The 25678-nt window shown below is 39.3% G+C and overlaps 1 protein-coding gene across 5 annotated transcripts in view; it reads left to right on the top strand.

Annotated features, from left to right (window-relative positions):
• Nucleotides 1–25678, top strand: part of LOC136881119 (serine/arginine-rich splicing factor 7) — a 70178-nt gene that overhangs the window by 12805 nt on the left and 31695 nt on the right. For all 5 annotated transcript variants that reach the window (XR_010860985.2, XR_010860986.1, XM_067153767.2 and 2 more), the window contains exons 3-4: nt 7370–7523; nt 9458–9625. Coding sequence is in view for 3 of the 5 variants with exons in the window: in XM_067153767.2 (XP_067009868.1) it covers nt 7370–7523; nt 9458–9625 (322 nt within the window). In the remaining 2 variants the exon portion in view is untranslated. The remainder of the gene's footprint in view (nt 1–7369; nt 7524–9457; nt 9626–25678) is intronic.

The following is a 25678-nucleotide window of genomic DNA, read 5'->3' as shown; positions in this document are numbered from 1 at the left end:
ATGTTATTCCATTCGTGTTTCAAGATTTTCCCGGACACAGATAATCACATACAGGAAGACCACTTAAGAGGAAGGCTACGGAATTGGGAAATGAAGCTGAACCCTACAAGACAATTGAACTTCATGTGGAACCAACCACATCTACAGCCAGTGAAGAGAATGACCCTCCACCTGCAATTGTCAGTGAAACATTATATAAAATCACAGGCACACAGTGCTCTGTTAAATTTCAACTCTGTTTCATTAAAGTGGGTTTGAAACTGGAAAGAATAGTCAGAATATTTAGGAAAAAAGAACACTTGTAAGAAGCAGAAAGATATTATTACCACTTTAAAAGAAAGGATGCATCACCTCAAAAATGAAAAAAATCAACTTGGACTTGACAGTTTACAAAATAAAATTACAGGACTAGCTGAACAAGGTGATTTGAAAGCAAATTTACTGATTGAGAAGATTCAAGCTTTCTGTGAACAAAAGTGTAAATTCAGAGAGAATACAATAAAGGACTACATATTACTGTCCAACAGGTCATCCACAGGCTATAGGTTCCTAAGATATCTTAATATTTTGCACCTACCACACCAAAAAGCTTTAAAAACTTACATTGGTCATTCCAGAAGAGAGACATGAATTACTTCTTTGGTACGAGCTTGTCTGATTACACAAAAGAAATCCTTACAGCACGATAATGAAAAGGTAGGTTCTCTCATCATAGATTAAAAGGCAATAAAATCAAGGCTGGTATATGACAGGAATTTGGATATGCTTCTTGGAATGACTGATGTAGAGATAGATGGTGAAGACAAGCTTGCTAATAAATTGCTCTGCAGTCTTTTCAAAGGTCTTTCCACACATTGCAGGATTCTTGTGTCATATTATTTTACACACAGCTTGACAGATCAACTAGCCAAATTAACATGTGAGGCCTTAGAGATTGTTGAAGACTGTGGATTCCATGTCGTCCAAATTGTTAAGTGAATGTGGCCAAGTTTCACTTCTTGTGTGGAAAGGAAGAAGACCTTGTGCATCAAATTCAGCTCCCATTAGATCTCGGCAGACCCTAGCCATATATTAAAAAATGTAAGATCACAACACTTCGGCAGGAATGTTAAAGTAAATGGTAACGTGGTAACTGCAGAACTTGTGAAAAAGCTGTATCACCTCCAAAAACGATTGGTAGTGAAACCTGTGCGGAAATGAACTAAGAAAGAACATAGTATATACCCTACAAATTTGGAAAAGATTAATTTTGCAAGGGCTAAAGTAATATTCTCGACAGACGCTAGTGCTGGCCTAAGAAGTTTGGAGAAAGTAAGCCCAGAAGAAATCGGTGGCAGGAACAGCTTTAATGAAACCACAGATTTTCTTGAACTATATCAAACTTGGCTTGATATTCATGATTATTTGCATTACAACAAAAATGGATCAAAAGCAACATTCAGAACACGTGGTTTCTCCGTAAGGATCATAATTACCTATACATGAGCGAATTTTCACAAGCACTTGTCACAAGATCCATGCTAAACATAAGAGGACATTGAAAACTTATGTCTAAGAAAGGTGTCAATATCGGTGGTTGTCTTGAACAAACTCTTAGCGAGGTACCTCCGTGGTTGGTTCCGCGACCGGATATACGTCTAGATCTGCTCCGTGGACCCAACGTGAACATGGATTCCTCCGTTTATCGGAGGTATTTCCAGGACTTCGTTCACCAATATCCGGGTGCGAGACTGATCTTCACGGATGGTTCTAAAATCGGAGATAATGTTGGTTGCTCTTTCTTCATTGATGATATGAGCACGAAGATCTTGCTTCCTAAAGTATGTAGCGTGTATACTGCAGAGCTTTACGCCATCTTAGAGGCTCTGCAGTTTGCACTGCGTGACGAAAGAAGCCACTTTCTTATGTGTACCGATTCGTTAAGCTCTCTGCAGTCTATTGAAACCTGTTTCTCGCAACACCCACTGGAACAGCAGATACATGACCTAGCCAGGTTAATGGATGCTGGCACCAGAATCACTTTCGCGTGGCTACCAAGCCACGTTGGGATTGCGGGAAACGAACTTGCGGATGAAGCTGCAAAGGAAGCTGTACTTCTACCTCCAAGACCAGTCAATGTACCTGCTAAGGATATTTGTTCTCAGCTACGTCGAACCATCTTGGTGTCCTGGGAATCGGAGTGGCTAGATATCCGAAATCCCAACAAGCTGAGAGCAATTAAGAAGACAACTACCGTGTGGCGGTCCTCTTTCCGACCTTCTCGGAGAGAGGCCATAGTACTGTGCAGGCTGAGGATAGGTCATTTACAATCCACGCACTCTTATCTCTTGAAGAGGGAAGACCCCCCCAGTGTGTTCTTGAGGTGCCGACTTCACCGTGGCCCACATCCTCACAGAATGCGCCGATCTCTCTGGCCTAAGACGGAGCCTCGGCCTGCAGGAAATACTCGAACGCATACTAGCCGATGACGCGACTACTGCTGATCTCGTCATCCGCTTTATGTGCGACAGTGGACTTATCAAGGGCATATAAATTAAAAGTGTACCGTTACTCAAGGATTGTACGTTCCCTTTTGATATGTTAGTAATCTTTTCGGCCTAATTCTATAATTGTTTTTTGTTTTATTTTGTACTGAGTTTCCAAATTCCTTTGTTGAATAAATAATTTTGTTTTATATTTTAAATTTCTTTTCCACTTATTTGTTCAGAGAGGATGATTACCTCATTGTACTTCCTCTTAAAACAAAAATCAATACCACCACTCTAAGAAAGGCGATCCTAGCGGGAGAACTGAAAACTAAATTTGGTGACCCTACTTCTCATTGCTCATTTCCCAGCCTTGTATAATAGCGTAAGCAACAGATCTCGTTCTCTTTAGTGAATTTAAATTGGGTTTGATTTCATTTAACTTATCTTAAACTTCTTGACTATTAGTAGCGACCCCTTTGTTTAAAATCACAAATTACATATCTCACCCATAAATCAATTCCTTTAATTTTTGCTATTATTTCATTGTCAGCCTCGACACAGTTAACTCCACCCTTCCCCTCCGAGTTCACTACCGCCTCTGCAGCACAGATACAATACAAGACACAGAGTCAACAGAATGGCGGTTACTAACACAACAGAAGAAAACAAGTAACAACTTACAACAGACACGCAAGTCCTCATCTATTCTAAGCAACCTTTAAAAGACTTTCTTTCCTTCTCTTACAGTGAACATTATTCCAGAATCTACTGGTATCTCTCGGCAAAGGTTTCCGACAATATTACCTGTATAAAGGGCCACTTCTTCTATGATAATCAACTGATGCTTCAGTTTCACCATTACTTATATCTACCTTTGGAATGTTTTACTACCTTCACATTTACGACTTTAACAGTGGCCTTAAACATGTTGTGCTTGTGTTAAAGCCTTTATTTTGTTGGCAATATACGCATTCTCACATTAGGTGAAACCACAAACAATGTTAGTTCAACCATTTTAATTAGAATTACATAATTTTATTGGAGGAAGTTTTAGTCTCGGACAAGGCAAGATAGTTTTAGTATGATCATTGACAGTGCTCCATTAACATGTTTTATTCATGTATCAATGTATTATTCACATTATATGACCAAGTTTTAGTAATTATTATTATGTGTACTTTTGAAGATTATATTTTAGGCTGAAGATGCCCTAAATTAGGGGCGAAACATGTCCTGAATAAGTGTTATGTTTATGTAACCACTTATAAGTGGTTGTAGAGTATTGAACAGGTGGTTCAATAAATACCTTCATTGTTTTTTAACTATAAAAAGTTTTCAATGCGGATCAATAATGAGGTTTATAACATGTAAGGCATATAGCCGAATGTTCACGCAGTGGTCGCATACGTGTCATGTTGTGGGGTATATCGTATATCATCTGACGGGGCTGGAAAGCTTCATCGGAAGGTTGACCATCTCACATTAGACCAAGAAGTGCATGGGATCGTTGAAAGTGCAGTGAAGATGTGGCCTTAGAGCAGTTTACTTTCAGTCCATTGTCTTGTAGCATTTTTTGCCATTTTTCAAATAGCTCTTGAAGGAGTACCATGTTATTACTAATCAGTGCCACATCATTAGCAAACAGTAATGTCTCAAGAAGTGCATCTGTAAAATTCATGACAATGAAAAGGAGCAGGCTGAGAATATTATGGTTTCAAGTGTGAGAGAGAGCTATCCAGATAAATTTGTGCAAGACAGCTCTCCAATCCACGCGAGCGGTCATGTTCGTGGGTGGTTTTCAGAGCAGGACTCCATTAAACTGCTCAGTTTAGTCCCTCGAGCTCCAGACTAGAACCCCATTGAACTACGTGTGGGCAAGGTGGAAAAGTCGTATAGAGAAACGCTGGCCTCGCCCTGCCCGGCGTTCGCATGATGCTTTGTGGGGCATTATGTTGGACCCATGGGAGGAGATTGCCCTTGGCGGGAAATGCTTATTGGGTCAATGCCACGTTTGCTCCGACAAGTTGTTCAAGCCAATGGAAAATGGACGAGGTACTAAGTCATGTCAAAAACAGTCCTTTTCAGTATGATATAATTAAAAACACAATACAGTACCAGATTTTGCAATGAAGTTGGTTAATGCAACACTTAAAATTTTTACAAAAAGTAATGTGTAGAGTAGGACTTGAACCCTGATTTTTACCTTGATGGACAGGTACACTTCCTCGAAGCTAACTGGCATGTGCATTAACTGTGTGTGGCACGTAGCATATTTACACATTATTAAGATAAGTTCCAGATTTCAAGTTCTTAAATATTAAACGGAAATAAACATAAATATTATTGAGTGTGACTTGATAGAATCTGATCTTTCAAGAACAAAACATGTCATTCTTCTTGTAATAGTGTGTATTTTTATTTCTTGTTTGATATGTTTTTTATAGGTATAGTGTAATATTGACATTTAACTCTTTTGTATGTGTGTGTTTTTTTAATGCTATTTGTTCGGGGCGTCGACCTATAGAGATCTTTTTGCCCCTACTTGCACCGTATGATATGAACCTGCGTGTAATTGGAATTGCGGAAGTGCAGAGTGTTGAATGTGAGGAAAGGAGCGTTAAGGACGGCACAAACACCCAGTTCCCAGGCCAGGGATATTAATCATTTACAATTTAAAACCCTTGACCCGGCCGGGAATCGAACCCAGGGCCGCCGCGTGACAGGCGGACGCATTGCCCCCTACACCGCGGGGCCGGACTACTTGTGTTTTTGACAGACTAGAAAATTTTAAAGTTACATTTGTACTATTACAGTCCTTCAGGATTTCATTGATGATAAATTATGTGCATATTGCATTCATTTGGAGTGGAAATACAAAGACTGTATGTAGTATGGTGCAGTTGCACAATAGAGCAACGGAATTCATTTTTTGTTTTTCAATGCCAATACCAGTATTTGAACCCCAGGGTTAATAACAAAGGACCTTTCTCTTTCACTAAGACATGTTGTGAAGTGCTTCACTTCGAGTTTTGCTTGTCAGGCATGTACCTCACTTCATGTATTTATTTAACCATTATGACAGTTTCTCATCCATTGTATTCTTCTATGTTATTCTGATGTGCTGACAGTTTCAGACAGTCACATTTCATCAGAAACATGCTGTTTAACAATAAGAGTTGTATAACTTTTTGTTGTTGCTGTACGGCATCACATGAGGAGGATGATGATGACTTCAAAATTTTTAATGCATGAATTTGTTATTGTTAAACCGTACTTTCATTGGTGATATCCTGGTAGTGGAGCATTTGCTGGAGATCCTCCATGGTTGCAATTTGTTGTTGGCAGCTGCTTGTGTTTTGTCATCACTGGAGCTGTAAAGTAGTTGTCGTTGCCGCCGCCTCATCTGTTGGGCCAAGCTGTTTGTAGGCCTTCCTCTTCATCATACTCTCGGTAGCTGAAGGTCAAGGGCTTTTTTGTCTTCATAACTTTCATCCTGTTTGTTCATCTTCTCTAACCGTGTCACCTGCTCACGCTGAACCTTCTCCGTGACTGTCTCCTTAACATGTGACATGCTTGTGATGCACTGGTTTTGGAGAGAGGAGAAGATTTTGAATAAAGAACTCCCTTCTCGATAATGATACCCCCTTTGACCTTCCCGACAGCAATCTATTCTAAAGTATACCACATTACACAATAACATTTGCAAACTACCTCTTAATTCAGTGATAAAACATTCCTTGTAACTCGTTTCGCACCCAGCAGCTGCTTTTCAAGGTAGGTTTTCATCAAGCATCCTTCCCCCTCTGATCACATTTTCGTTTCCTGAACCAGAGGCGATTCCAGTGTAGATGTCCTTAATGTAGGTCTAAATTCTTTCTATCAATTGTCCGGTACACTTACTACAGAAATACAACTTTACTTAAGGATTTATAGCAAAGGAGAGATTATGGGCAGCGAAAGGAAGTAACGATCAAATAAGTATCGTCGTCTCACAAGCAATGAAACGAGGAGAATTTAGCAGAAATGCTCGAAAGGATCAAACGTTTTTCCTTCTCTTTCTTACGTAGAAAATGATTTTGTGTAAATGTCAGCTTTTCCATAATAATTTCCCCTTTGAGCGTAATGCCGTAATCGTGAATTGAAATCCGTAATAATTACGGACAATCCGTAATAGTTGGTACCTCTTTGGGACTCTTCCCTAGTTGTAGCCGCAAACATCACCTCGTCAGTGTATAGCATTGCCCGAGGGTCATAACAGTGCAGTTCACATGTTAGTGTCCAAGATTTTCTGGAGAACCAGAATCTAGTTTACTGGTAAGCACTGTTAATGACAGAGTTCAATTAAGAGCAACCTATGACTCGCGTGGGGAGTATAGTCACTTGTTGGCAGCCCTGACTCTACCCCACGCTATAGGACACCTGGATGGAAGAGTGGAGGCAGCATGTGATGTGTTATTGCTGTGCAGTTTGTTGTGCTTACTTGTTCCCACTCGCGCACTACTTCGTTTCTCCCACTCGCGCACTACTTCGTTTGAGTGCTAAAGTCATCAATACCTGTCTCTACTTTTATTTTGTTCTGATCGTGAAAGATGCTGAAGAGTGCACAGGTGTTCTTTTCAATTCCAGGGCACAAAAGATTAATAGATCCAAACTGGACAACTTGATAACTTCATCTTGGCTACAGTTCTCCTTTTGTCGTTCCATCCAACATTCCATTCCCTTCTAGGTCTCTTATGGTTTTTATAAGGACCTAGTGGAGTTGTTTATTCAAAATCTTCTCTCTTTTTTTCCCTAATTTTCATTAGCCTATGCAAAAAAAAAAATCCTCCCTCTTTTCACACACAGAATTATTATTAGTTATTATTGTCATTATTATTGTGAGTTTTTCTGGTTCGTTTCAGGTCTTGCTGTATCCAAGAAAGATCTGCAGCATGTATTTGAGAAGTACGGGGGCTTAAAAGAAGTTTGGGTTGCCAAATCACCTCCCTGTTTTGCTTTTGTTGTTTTCCGTGACAAGGAAGATGCTGAAGATGCTGTGAAAGCCACAGATGGCATGTGAGTCTTTAATTTGATTATGACATTGTTGTAGAATTTCTTTCTTTTTTCCCAGAATATCAAAATTTTGACTTTTCAGGTTGTGAAACAGCCATGCATTTGAAAAATATTGTGCTTGGTAGTGTGATTTAGTTTTGTTCATTGTTTTGTAAGTCCCTTGACAATTAGCTATTGTGATTTTAAAACATAATAGTTTGCTCTCTAGGGAATCATTTTTCATATTAAGTGGGGAATGTGCTATTACTGATTTTATGCAATAACTTTTGGTACTAGTTTCGAACCTGATCATTCCTCTTTTACTTGCAGAATCTGAATATGTTTTTAATGATGTTACTGTGTGAGGGATGTATTAAGTTACAGTAATGTCTTGACTTCATTCCTGCTATGAAGGTCTTGGAGGCATTGGTTGCATTTATCATCACCCCACACAGGTATACTCTAGAATACCATGTAAATTGATTCCCTTTTTTAGTAGCTTATTGGGTCTGTTTTGACCACATTAGTTTAAGTTTACTAAGCACAAGACTGTTGAAATGTTTTACAGGATTAGTTTCATTCAGATATAGATGGAAATGTGGAATTGCTACAAATAGTGCATTTTTTTCTGGAAGTTTCTCAGTAATATTTAGGTCCAAGAACTGAGCAGGCCATCACAGTAAGGAAGTCATTATGTTCCTGAAGAGAAAGGATTACTCTTCTTTGATATTCCATTGCAATATGGCATTCAGATAGGAATGTATGGATGTTGGGACCAAATGTGTATAAAAGGATGTTTCTCAAGTTTAGTGAATGTTTTACAGATGTGACCCTGTGCTGTTGCAACACATTCACTGCAAAGTGCATAGTGTGGTCCAATATTTTGTCCTGTCCAGCAATCATTTGATATAGATGTTGATTCCCATAGGGAATCTGAAATACTTGTCCTGAATGAGTAAATTTATAATACCAATATAAATGGTCCGTTATTGGACATTATAAATTTTCCAGCTAACTCATTCTTGGTTGCCAGCGTTTCGCCCTCGTGTGCTAGGGTGGGCTCATCAGTTGGTACCTAGCACGCCCACCAATACGCTGGCTAGTGCATACCGTGGAGGCCACTGCGTAGGCTAACTGGAGCCACCGGCAGTGCCAATGCACTAAGAGACTTGGTCTCCACGGTATGCACTAGCCAGCGTATTGGTAGGTGTGCTAGGTACCAACTGATGAGCCACCCTAGCACATGAGGGCGAAACGCTGGCAACCAAGAATGAGTTAGCTGGAAAATTTATAATGTCCAATAACAGACCATTTATATTGGTATTACAGCAATCATTTGACAAGTGATATAAAAGGGTAACCAGTTGTGTGCCCAGAAAAGGTGTGCGTTTGAAGAGCGGCCTTGCTGTGGGGTTTTTTTTTTTTTTTTTTTTTTTTTTTTGACTCCAAACACTAGAGGGGAACATACAGGAATGATGCTGCTCTTTGATCCTTGTTTTAAGTGGCACGTCTAAGGCGCCTGTCTGATTACTATGGGTAAAAATAGGAAAATTTGACCCTAATGAATTTTGCTCCACTGTTCAGTGTTTTGCAGGTAGAAAGACGATATATTAAAGAAATTCTGCAAGAAAAGAACATAGGAGTGAGACAAAATGGCATCAAAAACAACTAATTGCTCCCATAAACTATACAGTACAAGATATCTGAAAACTGTATTATAACTAAAAGCTTTGTCTGACCAACAAAACAACTTTGGAATTGGCTAGTGTAATTATTAATCTCATTCCTTACTGCCAGATCAGATCAAAACGTTAGAATCAACAGTGTTCTGATCAAAGTAGGCCCTCATTTTTGAGAAGGAAATAAAGTAGTTGAAAAACATACATTTTAGCATTACCAAATATAAATTGATGGCTTATCTTGAGTATGTACGGTATGCTTATTTCCCAAAATTATAGAACCCTCTGTGGCAGTCGCATTCGGGTAACTTTCGCCCGCCCAAGGACTAGAGGACGAGGACGTCGGGGTTTTGACCCCAATATGCGTTGCTACCAGTGCGGGGATAAGGGCCACTTCTCCCGTGATTGTCCCGATACGAAGTACGGTTACAAGAGGCCACCTTCAAGGTAATTGTAATTACTGTTGTAAATTATGCTTAAGATCTAAATTAGTATGCGAGATTATCTTATGAAATGATATTCATCTGCTTTTTTGCTGAAATACATATATCTGGCTTCAGAAGTGTGATTGTTTCAGGGGAATTACAATAAAATTCCGTTCTTATTTTTGAGGATAGGAGTGGGTCAACAGGAGAATGATTACTAATGGCATTAGATATTTTGAACTTAAGTATGATTCTAGTCATGCTGAAGCAGTGTGAGTGATAGGCTGAAAGTATTGCCATTTGATTGTTTACCTCAAAAGCATAGCCTATTTAGATAAATACTTAATGGGGCTATGTAATGTTTTGTTTACACTGCTACTGTGATCGTAGTAAGATTGATGGCATGGATGTAACCTTTTTCTCAATTCCTCCTATCTGGGGGCTTACGCTCCCAGACCCCTTTGCTTTATTGTAATGATAATAATATACAATGCAAAACATATTTTCATATCACAAAAAATATTACTCATTGAAAAATACCTTGATGGAGAGGAGGGTACAGTTCATGTGCCCGGGTTTCCAAGGCAAAGGTTGATTTGAGCAAGAACTTGGAGAGATAACCTACAGAGTGCACCTTCTTCCTTCCAAATCCTGTGATAGTGTGACTGCCATGCTTCATGTGTAGCCACCTGTTTTCTATATTTTGGGTGTGAACGGGTGGCCTATCATTAGGCATCACTCTGCCTCTGTTCATATGCTTGCTCTTCTGGCTGTCAATGAACTGAATGTAGTGGTTAACATGTATATTCAGGTAACCTTCATTCTTCAGGCAAGTGTATGTCTTCCAGCAATCTGAAATTATAACAGTTCCTGGAAACGCCCAATCTTTTGATGACTGCAAGCAACGTATGCTTATCGTGTCATTTCAACAGGTGCAACATTTTTGCAGTTGCCCCGTTCCACTCTACCAAATACCACTGACCCTCAATATATCGTCCTCTATGGTGCTTCAATTTTCCAAACTTACTTTCATAGAAAACGCCTGAACCACCAATTTTCTGCTTATTGGCATCTACCCAAACAATGCACACCTCTCGACAAAAGCTACATCAATCGACAATTGTGTTAGGAGGAGAACCTAATTCGTGCTTGACGAAAGGAGTGATAGGTGTGGGCAGGTTGCACCAAAGGACACAAAACAAAAAAAAAGGGCAATGTCAAATACCAAAAGTATGAAGTCACCAAAGAAGGTATTCTTCCTCCTACTCTTGTACCACCCGCACTCTTTCCCACCTTCGAGGCGGCTACGGCACCTAAAAGCGATTCATTTGTTTTTGGCACACAATATGACACTGTGCACTTGCTGCAATTACTGGTGATGCTAATTAAATTATGTCCTTCAAGGCACTGAAAACAATCAGCCTGATTCTCTGCCTTAATATCACATCCAGTGCACACAGCCATATCAAACCAACCAACAATTAACCAACACCAGCAACATACAGTTGGCAGCAGTGTCATTCTACGTACCTCAACTCTACTAGTGCTGCTAATGGATAACCTGGGTATTTCACAGATGACGGTCTACTCGCATGCACCACCTACTGGTGCCTCATGTTACTATCCTTGCAGGGCAGACACTATAGTTCTGGCATTATCCACACTGGCATAAATTTGAACAATTGACCCTAGTGTTTATAAGTTGCCCTTTGGATTTTGTTTAAATATTGCCAGGTGGGATAAGCATTCATTGCCATGTGCATAAGAAAAACAGGATGATTTTCAAAGTGTGCCAAGAAGTGTGAGAAGAGATTGCTTGAAAAGAGTTCAGGTTGAGCCTTGGAAAAAAAAAAAAAAAAAAATACAGTGGTGGTCAAAATAATAGAGCCACCTGGCAAAGGTTTAGAATAAAGTGCAAATTTATTACTAGACATGTTTGTACTATGATGGAAACAAAATTTTACGTTGTACAGGAACCATTACAACAGAGTCACATTGTACTACAGTCAGTTATATAGATAACACAACTGAAACTAATCAATAATATTCAAAATAATACCAGACCACAGGGTCAAAAAAATAGAGCCAATTGACACAAATATTTTGTACTTGATCTAAGTCTTACGAAATTTACAGGAACAGTCGTTTTTGCATAGGAGTGCATTAATACTTCGTGGTGTAACCCTTATTTTTGAGGATTTCCCTGTACCTCTTACCCATAGAGTCGACTAAACGCCTGCATTCGTCGTTGCTGATCGCATACAAGGCTCTCTGGATTTCTTCCCAAAGTTTATCTAAAGACGTAGCTTTTGAGCGGTCAATTCTCTTGTCTACGATCTCCCATAAGTTCTCGATGGATGATGCGTCAGGGGATTGAGGTGGCCACTCTAACACTTCGATATGGTGATATTGAAAAAACTGCCTTATGATCCTTGCAGTATGCTTTGGATCGTTATCGTGCTGAAATTTCCATTTCAGCGGCATTTCCTCTTCAGCATAAGGCAGCATCACATTTGCTAAGATGTCGTTGTACATTTCTGCGTTCATTATGCCGTTGATACGGTGTATTGGACCAAGGCCATACCATGAAAAACATCCCCATACCGTAACACTTCCGCCACCGTATTTCACAGTTTTTAAAGTGTACTTGGGATTAAATTCCTGGTTTGGTGGGCGGCGCACATAGACTTTTCCGTATGAGGCAAACCTATTATACTTGGATTCATCGGACCAAAGGATGTTCCTCCACCAAATATTGGGTTTGTGTTCATTTCTCCGGGCGAAGGCCAACCTTTTCCGAACATTAGCTTTTGAAACATGTGGCTCCTGTCTCGCAATGCGCCCATTCAATTTTGCGGATCTCAGTCGTCTTTGAATCGTTGAAGTTGATGGTTGAACATCATTTTTGTCGCTAAACAAAATGGCTTTCAGTCGTGGTGGTGACAAAAATGGGTTTCTTTACTTCCCTAGTGATGAGTCTGTCTACGCGAGGAGTAGTTACACGAGGTCGCCTCCTGTTCACCACCTGCGGCTTTGTTTGTTTTGCCAATAGAGGTGGCTCTATTATTTTGACCGCCACTGTGTATATATATATATATATATATATATTTCAAATTTTTGGCATCTTGGGTGTATTGGCAGAAATGTACTGTATACTACGCAAGCTTTATAACATTATAAGGAAGTAGGAATGATGCAAATCTTCTGTGGAATTCCTTTTACAGGAGAGATGTGTTCATTACAATAACCAAGAACTCGCCAGCACACCCCTGGAAAACATCTACTTTTAAAACTTGATTAAATGTAACCCGTGCCATACTCCATTACTTGAGTAGCTACTCGCATTGCGGTTAGGGGTGCGTAGCTGTGAGCTTGCATCCAGGAGATAGTGGGTTTGAACCGCACTGTCAGCAGCCTCAAGATTTTTTTCCGTGGTTTCCCATTTTCACACCAGGCAAATGCTGGGGGCTGTACCTTAAGGCTACGGCCGCTTTCTTCCTACTCCTAGCCCTTTCCTATCCCATCGTCGCCATAAGACCTATCTGTGTCGGTGCGGCGTAAAGCAACTAGCAAAAAAAAAGCATTGCCATTGGATGATGATGATGATGATGTCATTCCCAGAAATCAAAACTCTCAACTTCAGTTACCAACCTGCGCAGAATAAAAACCCAAGTAAATGCTCCTTTCTATGGATGTTACAGAAAGAGGTGATAAGGACAAATATGAAAGCACTAAATGACAAGGACAGTCTCTACATCTTCAGATAATGGGTGCTTTCCTTATCAATCCCATCTTTCATACTATCCACAGCGCAAGAAAAAAGGTAATTTAGTAGCTTTAACCTATCTTTGCACATCTAGGACAATGTCAGTTGTGAACTAAAACTTAAGGCTGTATATAGAATTGTGTATAATGTAGTACACTGAGGTCCTTTGAGGTCCTTGGAATATTACCACAGTCACTTGATTCGAATTGAGCTGCCTCTGCACATCAGGCACAAAAAGGCTAGCTTGAAAAAAAAAAAAATTGAGCACTGCTGATAACTTTTCTTTATTTAGTATAAATGGAAAGGTATAAATTATGGAAAGGAAGAAACAAGTGGCAGAGTAATATATTTTGAATTATAGGAACATACAGGGTCTGATTTTTACAATTTAATACAATTAAATACAATGACAAGTCAGTGTGGGACGAGGATGTTACAGAAAGAGGTGATAAGGACAAATATGAAAGCACTAAATGACAAGGACAGTCTCTACATCTTCAGTTAATGGGTGCTTTCTTTATCAGTCCCGTCTTTCTGTGAAGGTACAAAGTACATTTTGATGTATTTATCACTTGAACTACGCTAGGCAGCCTCATCTTCAGTATTTGTTCCCATTTGTGTTTCTTACATGAGAAGTAAACCCACATAGGTATTTTTCAAATAGTGCATAATGAAAGAATTTTCTTATTGTGTTCAACTCACATTTTACTAAGGCAATACTTTGCATATATGCTATATGCTCACTTCTACATCTCATCAAGATTATGAATGATTTTGAAGTGTATCTACGCTTCGCAGTGGTAAGAAGAATATCATAAGACTTCTTCTCCTCTACCACAACAACACTATGCATATATGCCCATTTCCGCATCTCATCAGGACTGTGAATTTTGAATTGTATCTACGTTCTTGCATACTGTGAAGAATATTTCAAGACTTCTCATATATTCCTAAAGTTGAGTGAACTAATTTGTTGCAACAAATGTGTTTTCAGGAAATTCTATAAACAATTTTTCGTAGTGTCAAACTTATAGGTTTTAAGACCATCTTGAAAACAACTGTGTTTCAAATACTTTGTTCTACACGCGATATGGCTGAAGATGACCTTTAAATAGGTCGAAACTAGTCTCATTAAATGTTTATTTAATAAACACTGTTTAATTTGTATTGAAAAGATGGATTAACTCACTTATTTTATTCGGTTTTATTGTGACATATCTGTAAAATCACCATATATTAGCCCATATTTTGAAATATATAACCACAGAACTTGTATTGAGAACGTTTTACTGATATAGCATTACTTTTGCAGATACATTAGTTGTTGGTAATGTATAAACACAACAACTGTGATTGAAGAAAACTGGGAATGAGGATAGAAAAATGCATTAAGATTAAACATGATGACTCGTTAATTGGAAAGAGGGAAGAAACAGAGAGACAAAGCCAAACATGAAAGTACAAAAGAGGACAACAATGTACTTTACGTAGTACTGACACAGATAGTCTTAAAGTGACGACGGGATGGGAAGGAAGCAGCCATGGCCATAATTAAGGTACAGCCCCAGCATTTGCCTGGTGTGAAAATGTAGAAACTAAGGAAAATCATCTTCAGAACTGCCGACAGTGGGATTCGAACCCACTATCTCCCAAATGCAAGCTCATAGCTGCGCGACCTTAACCACAAGGCTAACTCGCTTGTTACAAAAGAACAACTTTGTCGTTCTCATCTTCTCAGATACTGTAGATACAGTTTCTTTCATCCTGGTTCTTGTTTCTGCTTCATCAAGAGGTTGATTGTGTTGACTCACGGATATCTTCAACTTCGGTGTAGGAATTGTAGAACAAAAAGAAAGCCAGATAAACGGGTTCAATCTAAAGAGCACTCAGCCAGTGAGAATGAATGCCTCTCCTCTAATAAAGATAGGGAAGAAAAAGTGAGCCAGCTGGTGGCTGAGGAGGAAATTAATTTAGAAGAACTAGAATTGATGAGAAAGCTGATGTACTAAGGCACGTTGTGAAGATTTGAGTGAAGTCCTTCTATGTTTTCACGCTTGCTCTTCTCCTCCTCCCCCCTCCACAGTGATTTGTCATTATGTTTGCTCACATCTTCCTAACTTTTTATATTTGTTGTGTATCTGTTCACTTTGTCCCTTTTCTATCACATATCCATTCGTGTCACATGGTGCTAGGTAGGTATATAAATAATACTGGCTTCAGGTCATTCGGATTGTTAATTTGCTCCTCCCCACCCGATTGACCCCAGACGAACCACCACCAATATGCAAAGCTCAGTTGAGCTTAGTTGACGTGCATTTTGTAAGGTTCACCGACATTAAGTGTTCACTTGTATAACATGCCTCACCAACAAGCAGCATATCAGCATTTGTCGCTGGTTGAGAAGGACTAGATAATTGGTTTGCTTAAGAGATGGTTATTTTTGCAAGTTGTGGCTGCACATGTTGGTCAGAATGCATCTGCAGTACAACTTGTATGACTGCGGTGGTCAAATGAAAGAATACACACCCGGAAATTTGGGACAGGACCACCCCGACAGACATCAACCCCAAACTGTGGACAAATTGACCCTCGCAGTTCAATTAGCAAGTGATCCAGAGCCTTATTGACCCCATACTGCACAGGATACAGCAGTGCATTCCAGTTCAGGATGAGGTTATACCTTATACTGCCCTATATTCACATGTGCGCAGAAACACCGGGACATATCGTTGCATCATTGCCTCGCACTCGACCACTATACACACTTGGGATGTTGTGAACACATCCTTGCATGATGATGAAATTTCCATTTTCCCTAGTGTATTTACTCTAAATGCAGAAATTACCTTCTGTATCCTTGAATAGCCAACGTCTGCCATCGTCCCTTTAAACTTTGAACTTCTCTGATCGTCACACTCATCGATCATTCTGTATGGCAAAGGTTTCTTCAAATGATAATGTAAGGCGGATTATCTACAACTTCCCATTTGAAGCATTTTAATGGCTGTTCAAAATCATCCTGTGGTCTTGCTGAATAATAAATCATCATAGTGTCATCCTGCTGGAGCTGGCTTCACTTTTGGAGTCTTCAATCTCCATTCACTCAGTCCTGGGCATCATTTGGACAAATGCCATAGATTCTTATGTCCTTTTTGTTGATAGTGTCCTGCAATTATTGTTTGGGTCTGCTACATGGTCGTGGTCAAGATTATTTATATTTATTGTTCTGCTTTTTGTACTGGAAGTGTCTGAGGACATGTTCAGCTCGTCTTGTGCATGTTGAGATATTTGGAATTGAATTCAGGTTTTTGCCATGCAGTCTAGTGATTTAGCCGGCCCCGTGGTGTAGGGGTAGCGTGCCTGCCTCTCACCCGGAGGCCCCGGGTTCGATTCCTGGCCAGGTCAGGGATTTTTACCTGGACCTGAGGGCTGGTTCGAGGTCCACTCAGCCTACGTGATTAGAATTGAGGAGCTATCTGACGGTGAGATAGCGGCCCCGGTCTAGAAAACCAAGAATAACGGCCGAGAGGATTCGTCGTGCTGACCTCACGACACCTCGTAATCTGCAGGCCTTCGGGCTGAGCAGCGGTCGCTTGGTAGGCCATGGCCCTTCAAGGGCTGTAGTGCCATGGGGTTTGGTTTGGTTTGGTTTTAGTCTAGTGATTTGCTGCCCAACGATCTGATGGAGAACTTTTTTCCCACCAATGGGATTCAAATTGGCTAACATCAGACCGTATAGACTTAACAGTCATGACTGTCAGTTGGACTGATGGCAAGGTGATAGAATGTTTTTGCTACTGTTCCAGGTGCTGCCCACAAGACATGGCCTAGATAATGTAGTTGTCGTTCTCGCATTTCATCTTCAATAAGGGCAGTAGCAAACTACTGCATGAGAGTGCCATTTCAAATATGGTCTGGGATGGAAGCATTGCCCAGTGAACCATACACATTTTCATTGCATGAAGTTTACTTTCACTAGTTTTGGTTGTGGGCCAGCATATCGTTCCATATAAGGCCACTGGACACAACAGTTCAACGGTTGTTCTTTGATTTCAGCTTGGTTGACAGAGTACCTGTAACTTTGCTTTACTATGACCACGTTTCTCTCTTGCTCTAACACCCCCACTGATTCCATCTTCAGCTAGCAAGTATGAATTCAGTTATCTGAATATGTTAGCTTCCTTAGATCTACACCATTAACTTTGCAGGAACCATCAACCGGAGTTGTTTCCAAATACTCCGTTTTCACAGTGATAAGATGAAGCCCGGGCTTCACAAGGTAATCGGCCCATGTCTGCACTTGTCGCAGGTGCTCTTCCATAGTTGTAGCTGCAAGTATGATGTCATCAGAATATAGCAATGTGTGTGGGTCATGACAATGCAAATTGTCCATTGTCCATGATGATTAAAATGGGCAATGACAGCGTAGATCCCTGATTGGTGCCAACTTTCACATAGAAGCCGTCAGAGGTGCTAACTAGACATCTAGCACGGCTGATGACATTCGAGTAAAACAGTCTAATACTGTTGACGAGGAGCTCTGCGGCTCCGTGGCCGGGCAATAAGTACCATTCAAATCAAGAAAATATAGATCTAATAGCTTTCTCCTCTCCATTTGCCAGAAATTGCACCTGTAGTGCTGGTTGATGGTGTGAAAATGATGTGAAGATGCTGGTCAAGAAACTGCTGGGAGATCCTCAGGTTGTGACACAGGACTAACTGGTCAGTGGCTTGAACACATCATCAAGTCCCCCTTGTTTTTAAAAATTGAATGCCTCTGCATTAATTATGAGATATCGGGTGTACCAGACTAATTCTTCTTGACTGCTAATTCAGTTAAGGCTTTGTAGTCCAGGAACATACCTTTCCTTTGAATGATCTGTTAAGAAAGCGAGGGGTAAATCACCTGAAATTTCTTATTCTTGCCCATTGATGTTTTGGGTATCCATTGCAAATCCAGTTTTCTACAACTGAAGGTTTCTGTCCCATTTTCATGAGTAGTCTGTAGTTCTGCAGGAATTTTCCATATAATTCTCTTAACACTCTTTGATTTTCTTGAATTCATGTTTCCGTTTCGACAACAAAGTAGTTGGAAGTCATTTCATACTTTCTGGGCGTGAATATTTGTCCTGACTTTCGTTGTCATAATGTTGTCTCACTTTTTGTGATTCATAGTGTTAATGTAATGTTTGAGTGAGAGGTATTTGCTTTTGTCCAAACACATTTATCATAGAACAAACTCTATCTGTAGTGAGATATTGGATTTAATTGCTAACGAATATTACTTGCTACAAGTTTTACCAAACACTGTAGTCATACTGGCAATGAAGTTAAATGATCGTAGTTAAATCCTGTATAGACAGATGAGAATGGCATGATAATTTTTCTTATGTTCCAAGTATGTCTCTTCCTGAGTATGCTTCATATTAGTTAGATGTGCCCCTTTTCCTTTTTGTTGTCTTTACAGTTCATTTTTCTGTTTCTCTCCTAAAATAATTAGAAAACCTTTTATGTTTATAGGTATGCTTTAGTTACTTCTCACAATGTACTGTACTTGTACTCATTAGCAATATAATCCAACCTTTATTGTCCAGATTTGGAAATAATGGAAGAAACTGTACATCTACTGTACATCATTGTGTAGCTCGTACACAGCACACCAACACCCTGAATAATCATTTTCAACACGTAACATATGTTTGCACGTTTCATAACTGCATAAAACTAGTATTGCAGTTGCCTGCACCAAACGGGGAAAAGAATATTGATTGAAGCCTTAAATAATGGCCCTTTCTCTTTTAATTTCTGATTGCCAGTCATCACCAAACATGTTCGCTAGAAATTAAACATTTTGACTCATATAAGCACTAAACTCTTGGTTTGAGGTATAAGCTACCAGCAGCACAAGAGTGATTAGCACTTTGTAGTTTAAGTAAAATCTCATTAGCACAAACTCTCCTAAAATTAACACTCACGTAACACGAAACAAATTTTTGTTCTCAGCGGGAATACGTTAATTCTTATGGTCTTACCAGATGACACAAATTTCAGTTCGCCCAAATTATGAACAGTTTTTTTGTCCCTTGAGCTATTTGGTATCCTTTAAGATGAATTCTATTTGTGATCATCTAAGTCAAAATTCACAACATCCGTTGGAAAGCAAGCATGCTGGGAAATAGCAGGGAAGAACAAAATACCCACCTCAACGGTCATGTCTTACCATCTTCGAAAAAACCTTGACACATGCTTGGTAATGTTACTTCCGGCTCATAGACACTGCTCTAGCAGGCAGTACAGTCCAGGAGTCCTCGAACACAATCACGTTGTAACTGTTCGCTCTCCTCATCAAGACACTTGGGGAGATGAAAGTTATTACCTTGGGACACATGAATATCAAATAAACTATTTGTGGCTTGCCCGCAAATTGCCACGCAAATAGAAACAATTAACATTCCATGGTTTCCCATTTCTCTGTGTGATGTTTGGGCGCCAGGGTTACAGTTTTAAACAAAACTGTAAACCAAAAGTTATATTTACTAGCATAGAGACTTATACCTAAATCACAGGGGTAGGATTTTAAATAATTAACCATTAAGTATCGCTTAAGAAAGAAAATTAACGCAATATAAAATACAAATGAATTTATTATACAAAAAAATGAGATGAATCGGAAAAGTTCCTTAAAGCGTGGAGGGCTTTAGAATTTACTTTACTGAATTTACTAATTCCTTGCTTTATCTAATTGAAGCTCACCAATTGCAGCTTTCGTTGAAGTCATCGGGTTTCCGTGGTTACTCGTTCTCTTCTTCTCGATGTAGAATTGGCTCCATGGACATCCTTCCTTCCTTCTCTGATATGATATGGGCTATCTGGACTAGCACTCCCTAATTGCCTAGTCTTTAAAATTAGACATTGGCCCTATACTTGTAAAAACTGTTCAGCGTTGATCGTATGAGGAGAAAATTTAGAGATATGAATTTTTCCATATTAGTAGAAATCTCAATCCAACTGGGCTATACAATTTATACGGTACAGACTTGTACCAAATTCCGTGGACTTGAACTAAACATAGTTCTTCGTCCAGAAGATTTACTGAATATAATACAAGCCGTAAGCTTGTTTCGTCTCACGCAGATCCGATAACATAACCGCACCTAAGTTCTGTATCGAAGCGACAACACACTGTACAGAAATAACTATGTCGCGAAGCGAGCACATACCGTCTCAAAATCAATAACGTCATTCACAGTAGATGTTCACAGTAGAAGTAGTAGTTAGGTTGTTAGGTTCACAGCAGAAGTTGTAGTTAGGTCCCGTTCTCGTGGTGAGAATCTCTATATATCCGGGCTCACCCCCACTCTTGGTAACAGTTCAATTTCAAAACTCATACAGCGAAGTATCTGATTCGTAGATCGATTTATCAACTCCCCTTCTCTTCTTTCTTGACAAGTCCAGTAGGTGTGGCGATAATGTAGCTGATCAGCTTGCAAGCCTCGCGCGCAGGTCGCTGTTTACTAGCCTTGGCTCATGAGTTAAACCCAAGTGAGTCGTGCAGTTTCCCCGCTCAAGAATAGCCTTTTCCGTATACACAAATATGAGATGAAATGACAACAACTATATTTCAACATATTAACCAAGTCCAATACATAATAAATTCCTATCTTTCATAATATAATAATAAATAATAAATGATGTTATATATATAATATGATTGCAAAAACCTTATTTACAAATGCTTGACGTAGAATAAATATGTTATTACGAATAATTGCCGATGGCGGATAAACTTGATATCAAATGATATCGCGTAAAATATTATATTAAATTAGTAGGGCTGGAGAAGCCTGGACGGTTACGTCTATGCAGTGCAGTTATGAACAATGAACCAGTAATGGTACGGAAGTTAAAACTTCCAATTTTTTGCATGTCTAAGTCTAGATCAAATACTGAAGTACCTTGAAAAGTAACTCTCTTGTAGGCAATGTGATCTGTTTCTGTAATAGTGTTGATAGTACAGTTTTCATTCATTATTAAGGACTCTTGCTTGAGCTTAGCCTGTTCAGTATGGGATACTGGTACTTCTGTATTTTTACCCAAAGCTTATAACTGTTAAGTGGTACTTCTTGGGTGGGCTGTACTCTATATTCCTCCTGTAAACTTCTTTCATTTTATGTTCGGAATATTGTCAACAGTTAGATTGTACAATGCTGAAGACTGCGAAGATCCTTGCATTACATCTCAACAAGGGAGTGGTAGACCTTTGGTTTCAATTTGCCTAGTATTTCCTGACTAAGTTCATTACAATCTGTGTCAGTGTTAATGGAAAATCTTTTGCTTGAAGAGTTTTGCACAAAGGTATGTGACCAATGATTTCAGATGTGATGTGTATATCTGAAAATACAACTGTAGCCTTGTCTAAATTCTATAAAGATCTCTTTCACATTTATTTTCCATGGGAAGGGGCAATAGGAAATTAATGAACTTGAGGAAAATAAATACACAATCTTCCACGAGTTTTCATAATATTTGTCAATGTCTGATTGTTCAGACCTGTTTCTGTTTAGATTTCTTGCTTGTATAAAACTTTTGGCAGAAAAGACAGTCTTAGTTTCGAGATACAGTAATTGAAGATAGCATCCATAAGCAGGACATTTGTAGGTAGACAGCAGAGACTTTTCCATTTATCTTTAATACCAGACATTTTTAAATTCAGTGGTGATGAATATATATTAAAATTAGACAGATGAAAGTATTCATAATCGTAAATTACAGGTAAGGCACCGAGGTATGTGAAATTGTCAGAATCTTCCAGCATACCTTGCTGCTCTGTAAGACAGACAGTTTGTTCCTGCTCTTTATATGTATAGTTTTCATATTGTCTGAATATTTTTGTAGCCCCATTCAACTAACCATTCCAATCTAGCTCAGTGGCCATCCCCTGTAGATTTGCTGTTTTTTCAACTAGAAGGGCAATATTGTACTCAAAATCAAAGGCAGTAAGGCAAGGTCTCTCATTCCATCGAATGCTAATACCGTCCATTATGGAAGAATGCAGTGGTGCCTTTTTTATGTTTTTATACAACAGTCTGAGCCTAAATACAGGTTTTGGAAAATGTTAACGCAACATTCAGGTAAAAACTAACCCACCCAATGGCACTACAGTCCTGAAGGGCCTTGGCCTACCAAGCGACTGTTGCTCAGCCCTAGGGCCTGCAGATTACTTGGTGTCGTGTGGTCAGCACGACAAATCCTCTCGGCCATTATTCTTGGCTTTCTAGACTGGGGCCACTATCTCACCGTCAGACAGCTCCTCAATTGTAATCACGTAGGCTGAATGGACTCGAACCAGCGCTCAGATTCAGGTAAATATCCCTGACCTGACCGGGAGTAGAACCCGGGGCCTCCGGGTGAGAAGCAGGCACACTACCCCTACACCACAGGCATTTTAGCAGAACTGGGCAAAATACTTCACTTGGCACCTTTCCAGTTAGTACTCTTGGTCAAGTTCCCCTTCTTTGGTATTTTAACAATAACACCATGCCTCCAGTCATGGAAACTTAATTTCTGTAATCACACGTGTTTACCAGTAGGTCGTGAATATGCCTTTCATTTGTAGAATTAAAGATTTTGGATGGAATTGGTTGGTTTGATATTTCTCAGATGTTCAACCAAGTAGGCATTTTGCTCTTCTTTTATAAGAAGTTTACCGTTTTAGTCTTTTACTGGACAGCTGAGGGCTCCGGTAAGTTCTCGAGTGATACAATGTTTCTGTGTCATTCCAAGAAACATCCTGTTGGGCATTCTTGCCTTTTTATTCCAACCAGCCTTGTTTGTCAGCTTGGCAACTTTTTGTGATTTGGCGATCAAACTCTGCACACTTTTGCACAGCTATCTATAGCTGTTCTTGGTCTTCAGCTTGATCACGCTGTTTCATCACTGCTTTTCTGGCATCAGTCAGTTGCCATGTTTTATCTTGGGTTCAGTGCTACTTAAGAGTTCCTTTTCAACATCCCTTGCACATTGTTATTCACAGTATCCTTAAATTCGTCATTGTTCAAATCTTGTAACTCTTGGAATGTATTAAATTGAAATTAAGTGTATGTTGACATGTGATGTAATAGGAGGTGGATCTATACTATTCATTGCAGAAACTTTTAGCTGAAAAGTATGAACTTGTTGAGAGACTGTGCTTAGCTGGTTAGCCTAATGTCAGTCAGCTGTTTCCAGTCATTTGACCGAGTCAGGAATGGAATAAATAAAGCCCCATCTAGTAGCGAGGATGGAAACTGTGCAGGCTGCCGAAGCCTGTCACACTCCTCTGTATGATTAAAGACTGACAGATGAAATGATATTGGCTAGTATTGCCTAGTATTGCTGGAAATATAATGCCAGGAAAAATCGGAGTACCAGAGAAAAACCTGTTCCGGCTCTGCTTTATCCAGCACACATCTCACATGGAGTAACCGGGATTTGAACCATGGAACCCAGTAGTGAGAGGCCAGCGTGCTGCCACCTGAGCCACAGAAGCTTTATTTTTAAAACATATATTTATTGAAATTTCATGTCTTTGTTTTATTAGTACTTCAGAATGTCAGTTCATCTACAACTACAGAACTGGATGGAGGAATAACTCAGTTGAGGGGTATGATAGTGATGTATCTGTTGCTCCCTTAAATTAATTAGCAAAGACTGCAGCTGGCTTATGTCTTTATTTGTGCCAACTTTCTTTTGTTCTCTGTTGCAGATTGCAAAAAAGAAATTAATTTGTATTTATTTTTAAATATATACAGCAAAACCTTTTCAAGTAAAATCCTGTTTTGTAATTAAACAAAGAAAACGGCATGGGTATTGTATCCGTATTTGCTACCCTGTCCCTTCTTCCGTATTCCTTTAGTCATCTTCTTAATTGCATAGTGATAATGAGATACTTTTAGAAACTTGTTCGCTGTTAGGAATTACTGCAAATATTGTTTTAAACATGGAAGCTAAATGTAACAGTGTATCTAAGAAAAAGAATTATTTTTTGTGTATTCAAAATTAGAGATGAACGAAAAACCCTAATGCTCCCACTCAACCCATCCAGCTGGTAAGTTCAGTCAGCTTGTACCACTGGTCTCCATGCAAGCAAGTACCACTCATACACCCAACTACCATGGAGCTCAGCTGGGGAACGTGGAGTATGGTGTAGTCTTGCTCACAAAGTGGATTGCTTCCAACTGTCACAAGTGTTGGGTTGATAGAGTAGAATTTCTTGATGTTGTCTGAGGAATATATAATCAAGTATTAATGATTTGGTTTATAAAGTTTAAAACAAGTAAATGCTTCTTTTACTAAGGAATAAACAGTGTTTCAAATGGGGAACAAGGGATATGGCAATATCTTTGTAGGCAACTACAGTTATGAATACACTAAGTTATCCCTTCAGTATAATCAAAGACAAACTCAGTAAGTTCAGGGACAGGGCAGACACAGGATTAGAACTGGATAACTTCCAACAAGGCACAGTTACAGCTGCTTCCAGATTCTGTTAGATCGGTAGCAAATGTATGAACTTTCAGTTGAAGCCTGTTTTCTTGGGGAATAGAATGTTCCAATTGATGGACAACTCCACTCTTCTCCATCTATATATATAAAATAAGAGTTTTGTCTGTACATTGCTCAGAATTTGAAAAGAATGGTATTTCTGTATCGGTCATGTCCACAGAACAAGAAAATGCATTTTTTACTTTTACGTAATTTCTGTCTGTCTGTCTGTCTGTATGTATGTATGTACACGCATCACGAGAAAACGGCTGAAGAGAATTTAATGAAAATTGGAATGTAAAGTCGGGTGATGAACCGCTACAATCTAGGCTATAAATTATTTTAATCACGCTGAGTGAAATGGTAGTTCAGGGGAAGGCCTGAAATTTAATTCTCAAATATTTTGTGTTATTAATGGTCGTGTCTTAATGAAAATCGCTAGACAAAGATGGGAAATAATTCGCTACAATATAGGCTATACACGCTGAGAAAAATGGTAGTTTAGGGGAAGGCCTAAAATTTAATTTTCAAATATTTATTTTATTAGTGGTCGTATAGTCACGAAAATTGGTATGCAAAGTCGGGGAATAGGTCGCTATAATCTAGGTTATCAATAATGTTATTCGTACTGAGAGAAATGGTAGTTTAGCGGAAGGCCTGAAAAGTAATCTATATATAAAATAAGTGTTTTGCCTGTGTATTGCTCAGAATTTGAAATGAATGATATTTCTGTATCCGTCATGTCCACAGTAACAAGGAAATGCATTTTTTACTTTTCCGTAATTT

Source organism: Anabrus simplex, chromosome 9 (assembly GCF_040414725.1).
Source record: "Anabrus simplex isolate iqAnaSimp1 chromosome 9, ASM4041472v1, whole genome shotgun sequence".
Taxonomy (NCBI): domain Eukaryota; kingdom Metazoa; phylum Arthropoda; class Insecta; order Orthoptera; family Tettigoniidae; genus Anabrus; species Anabrus simplex.
Note: the sequence above shows the minus strand (reverse complement) of the source record. Positions and strands in the feature narration are given on the sequence as shown.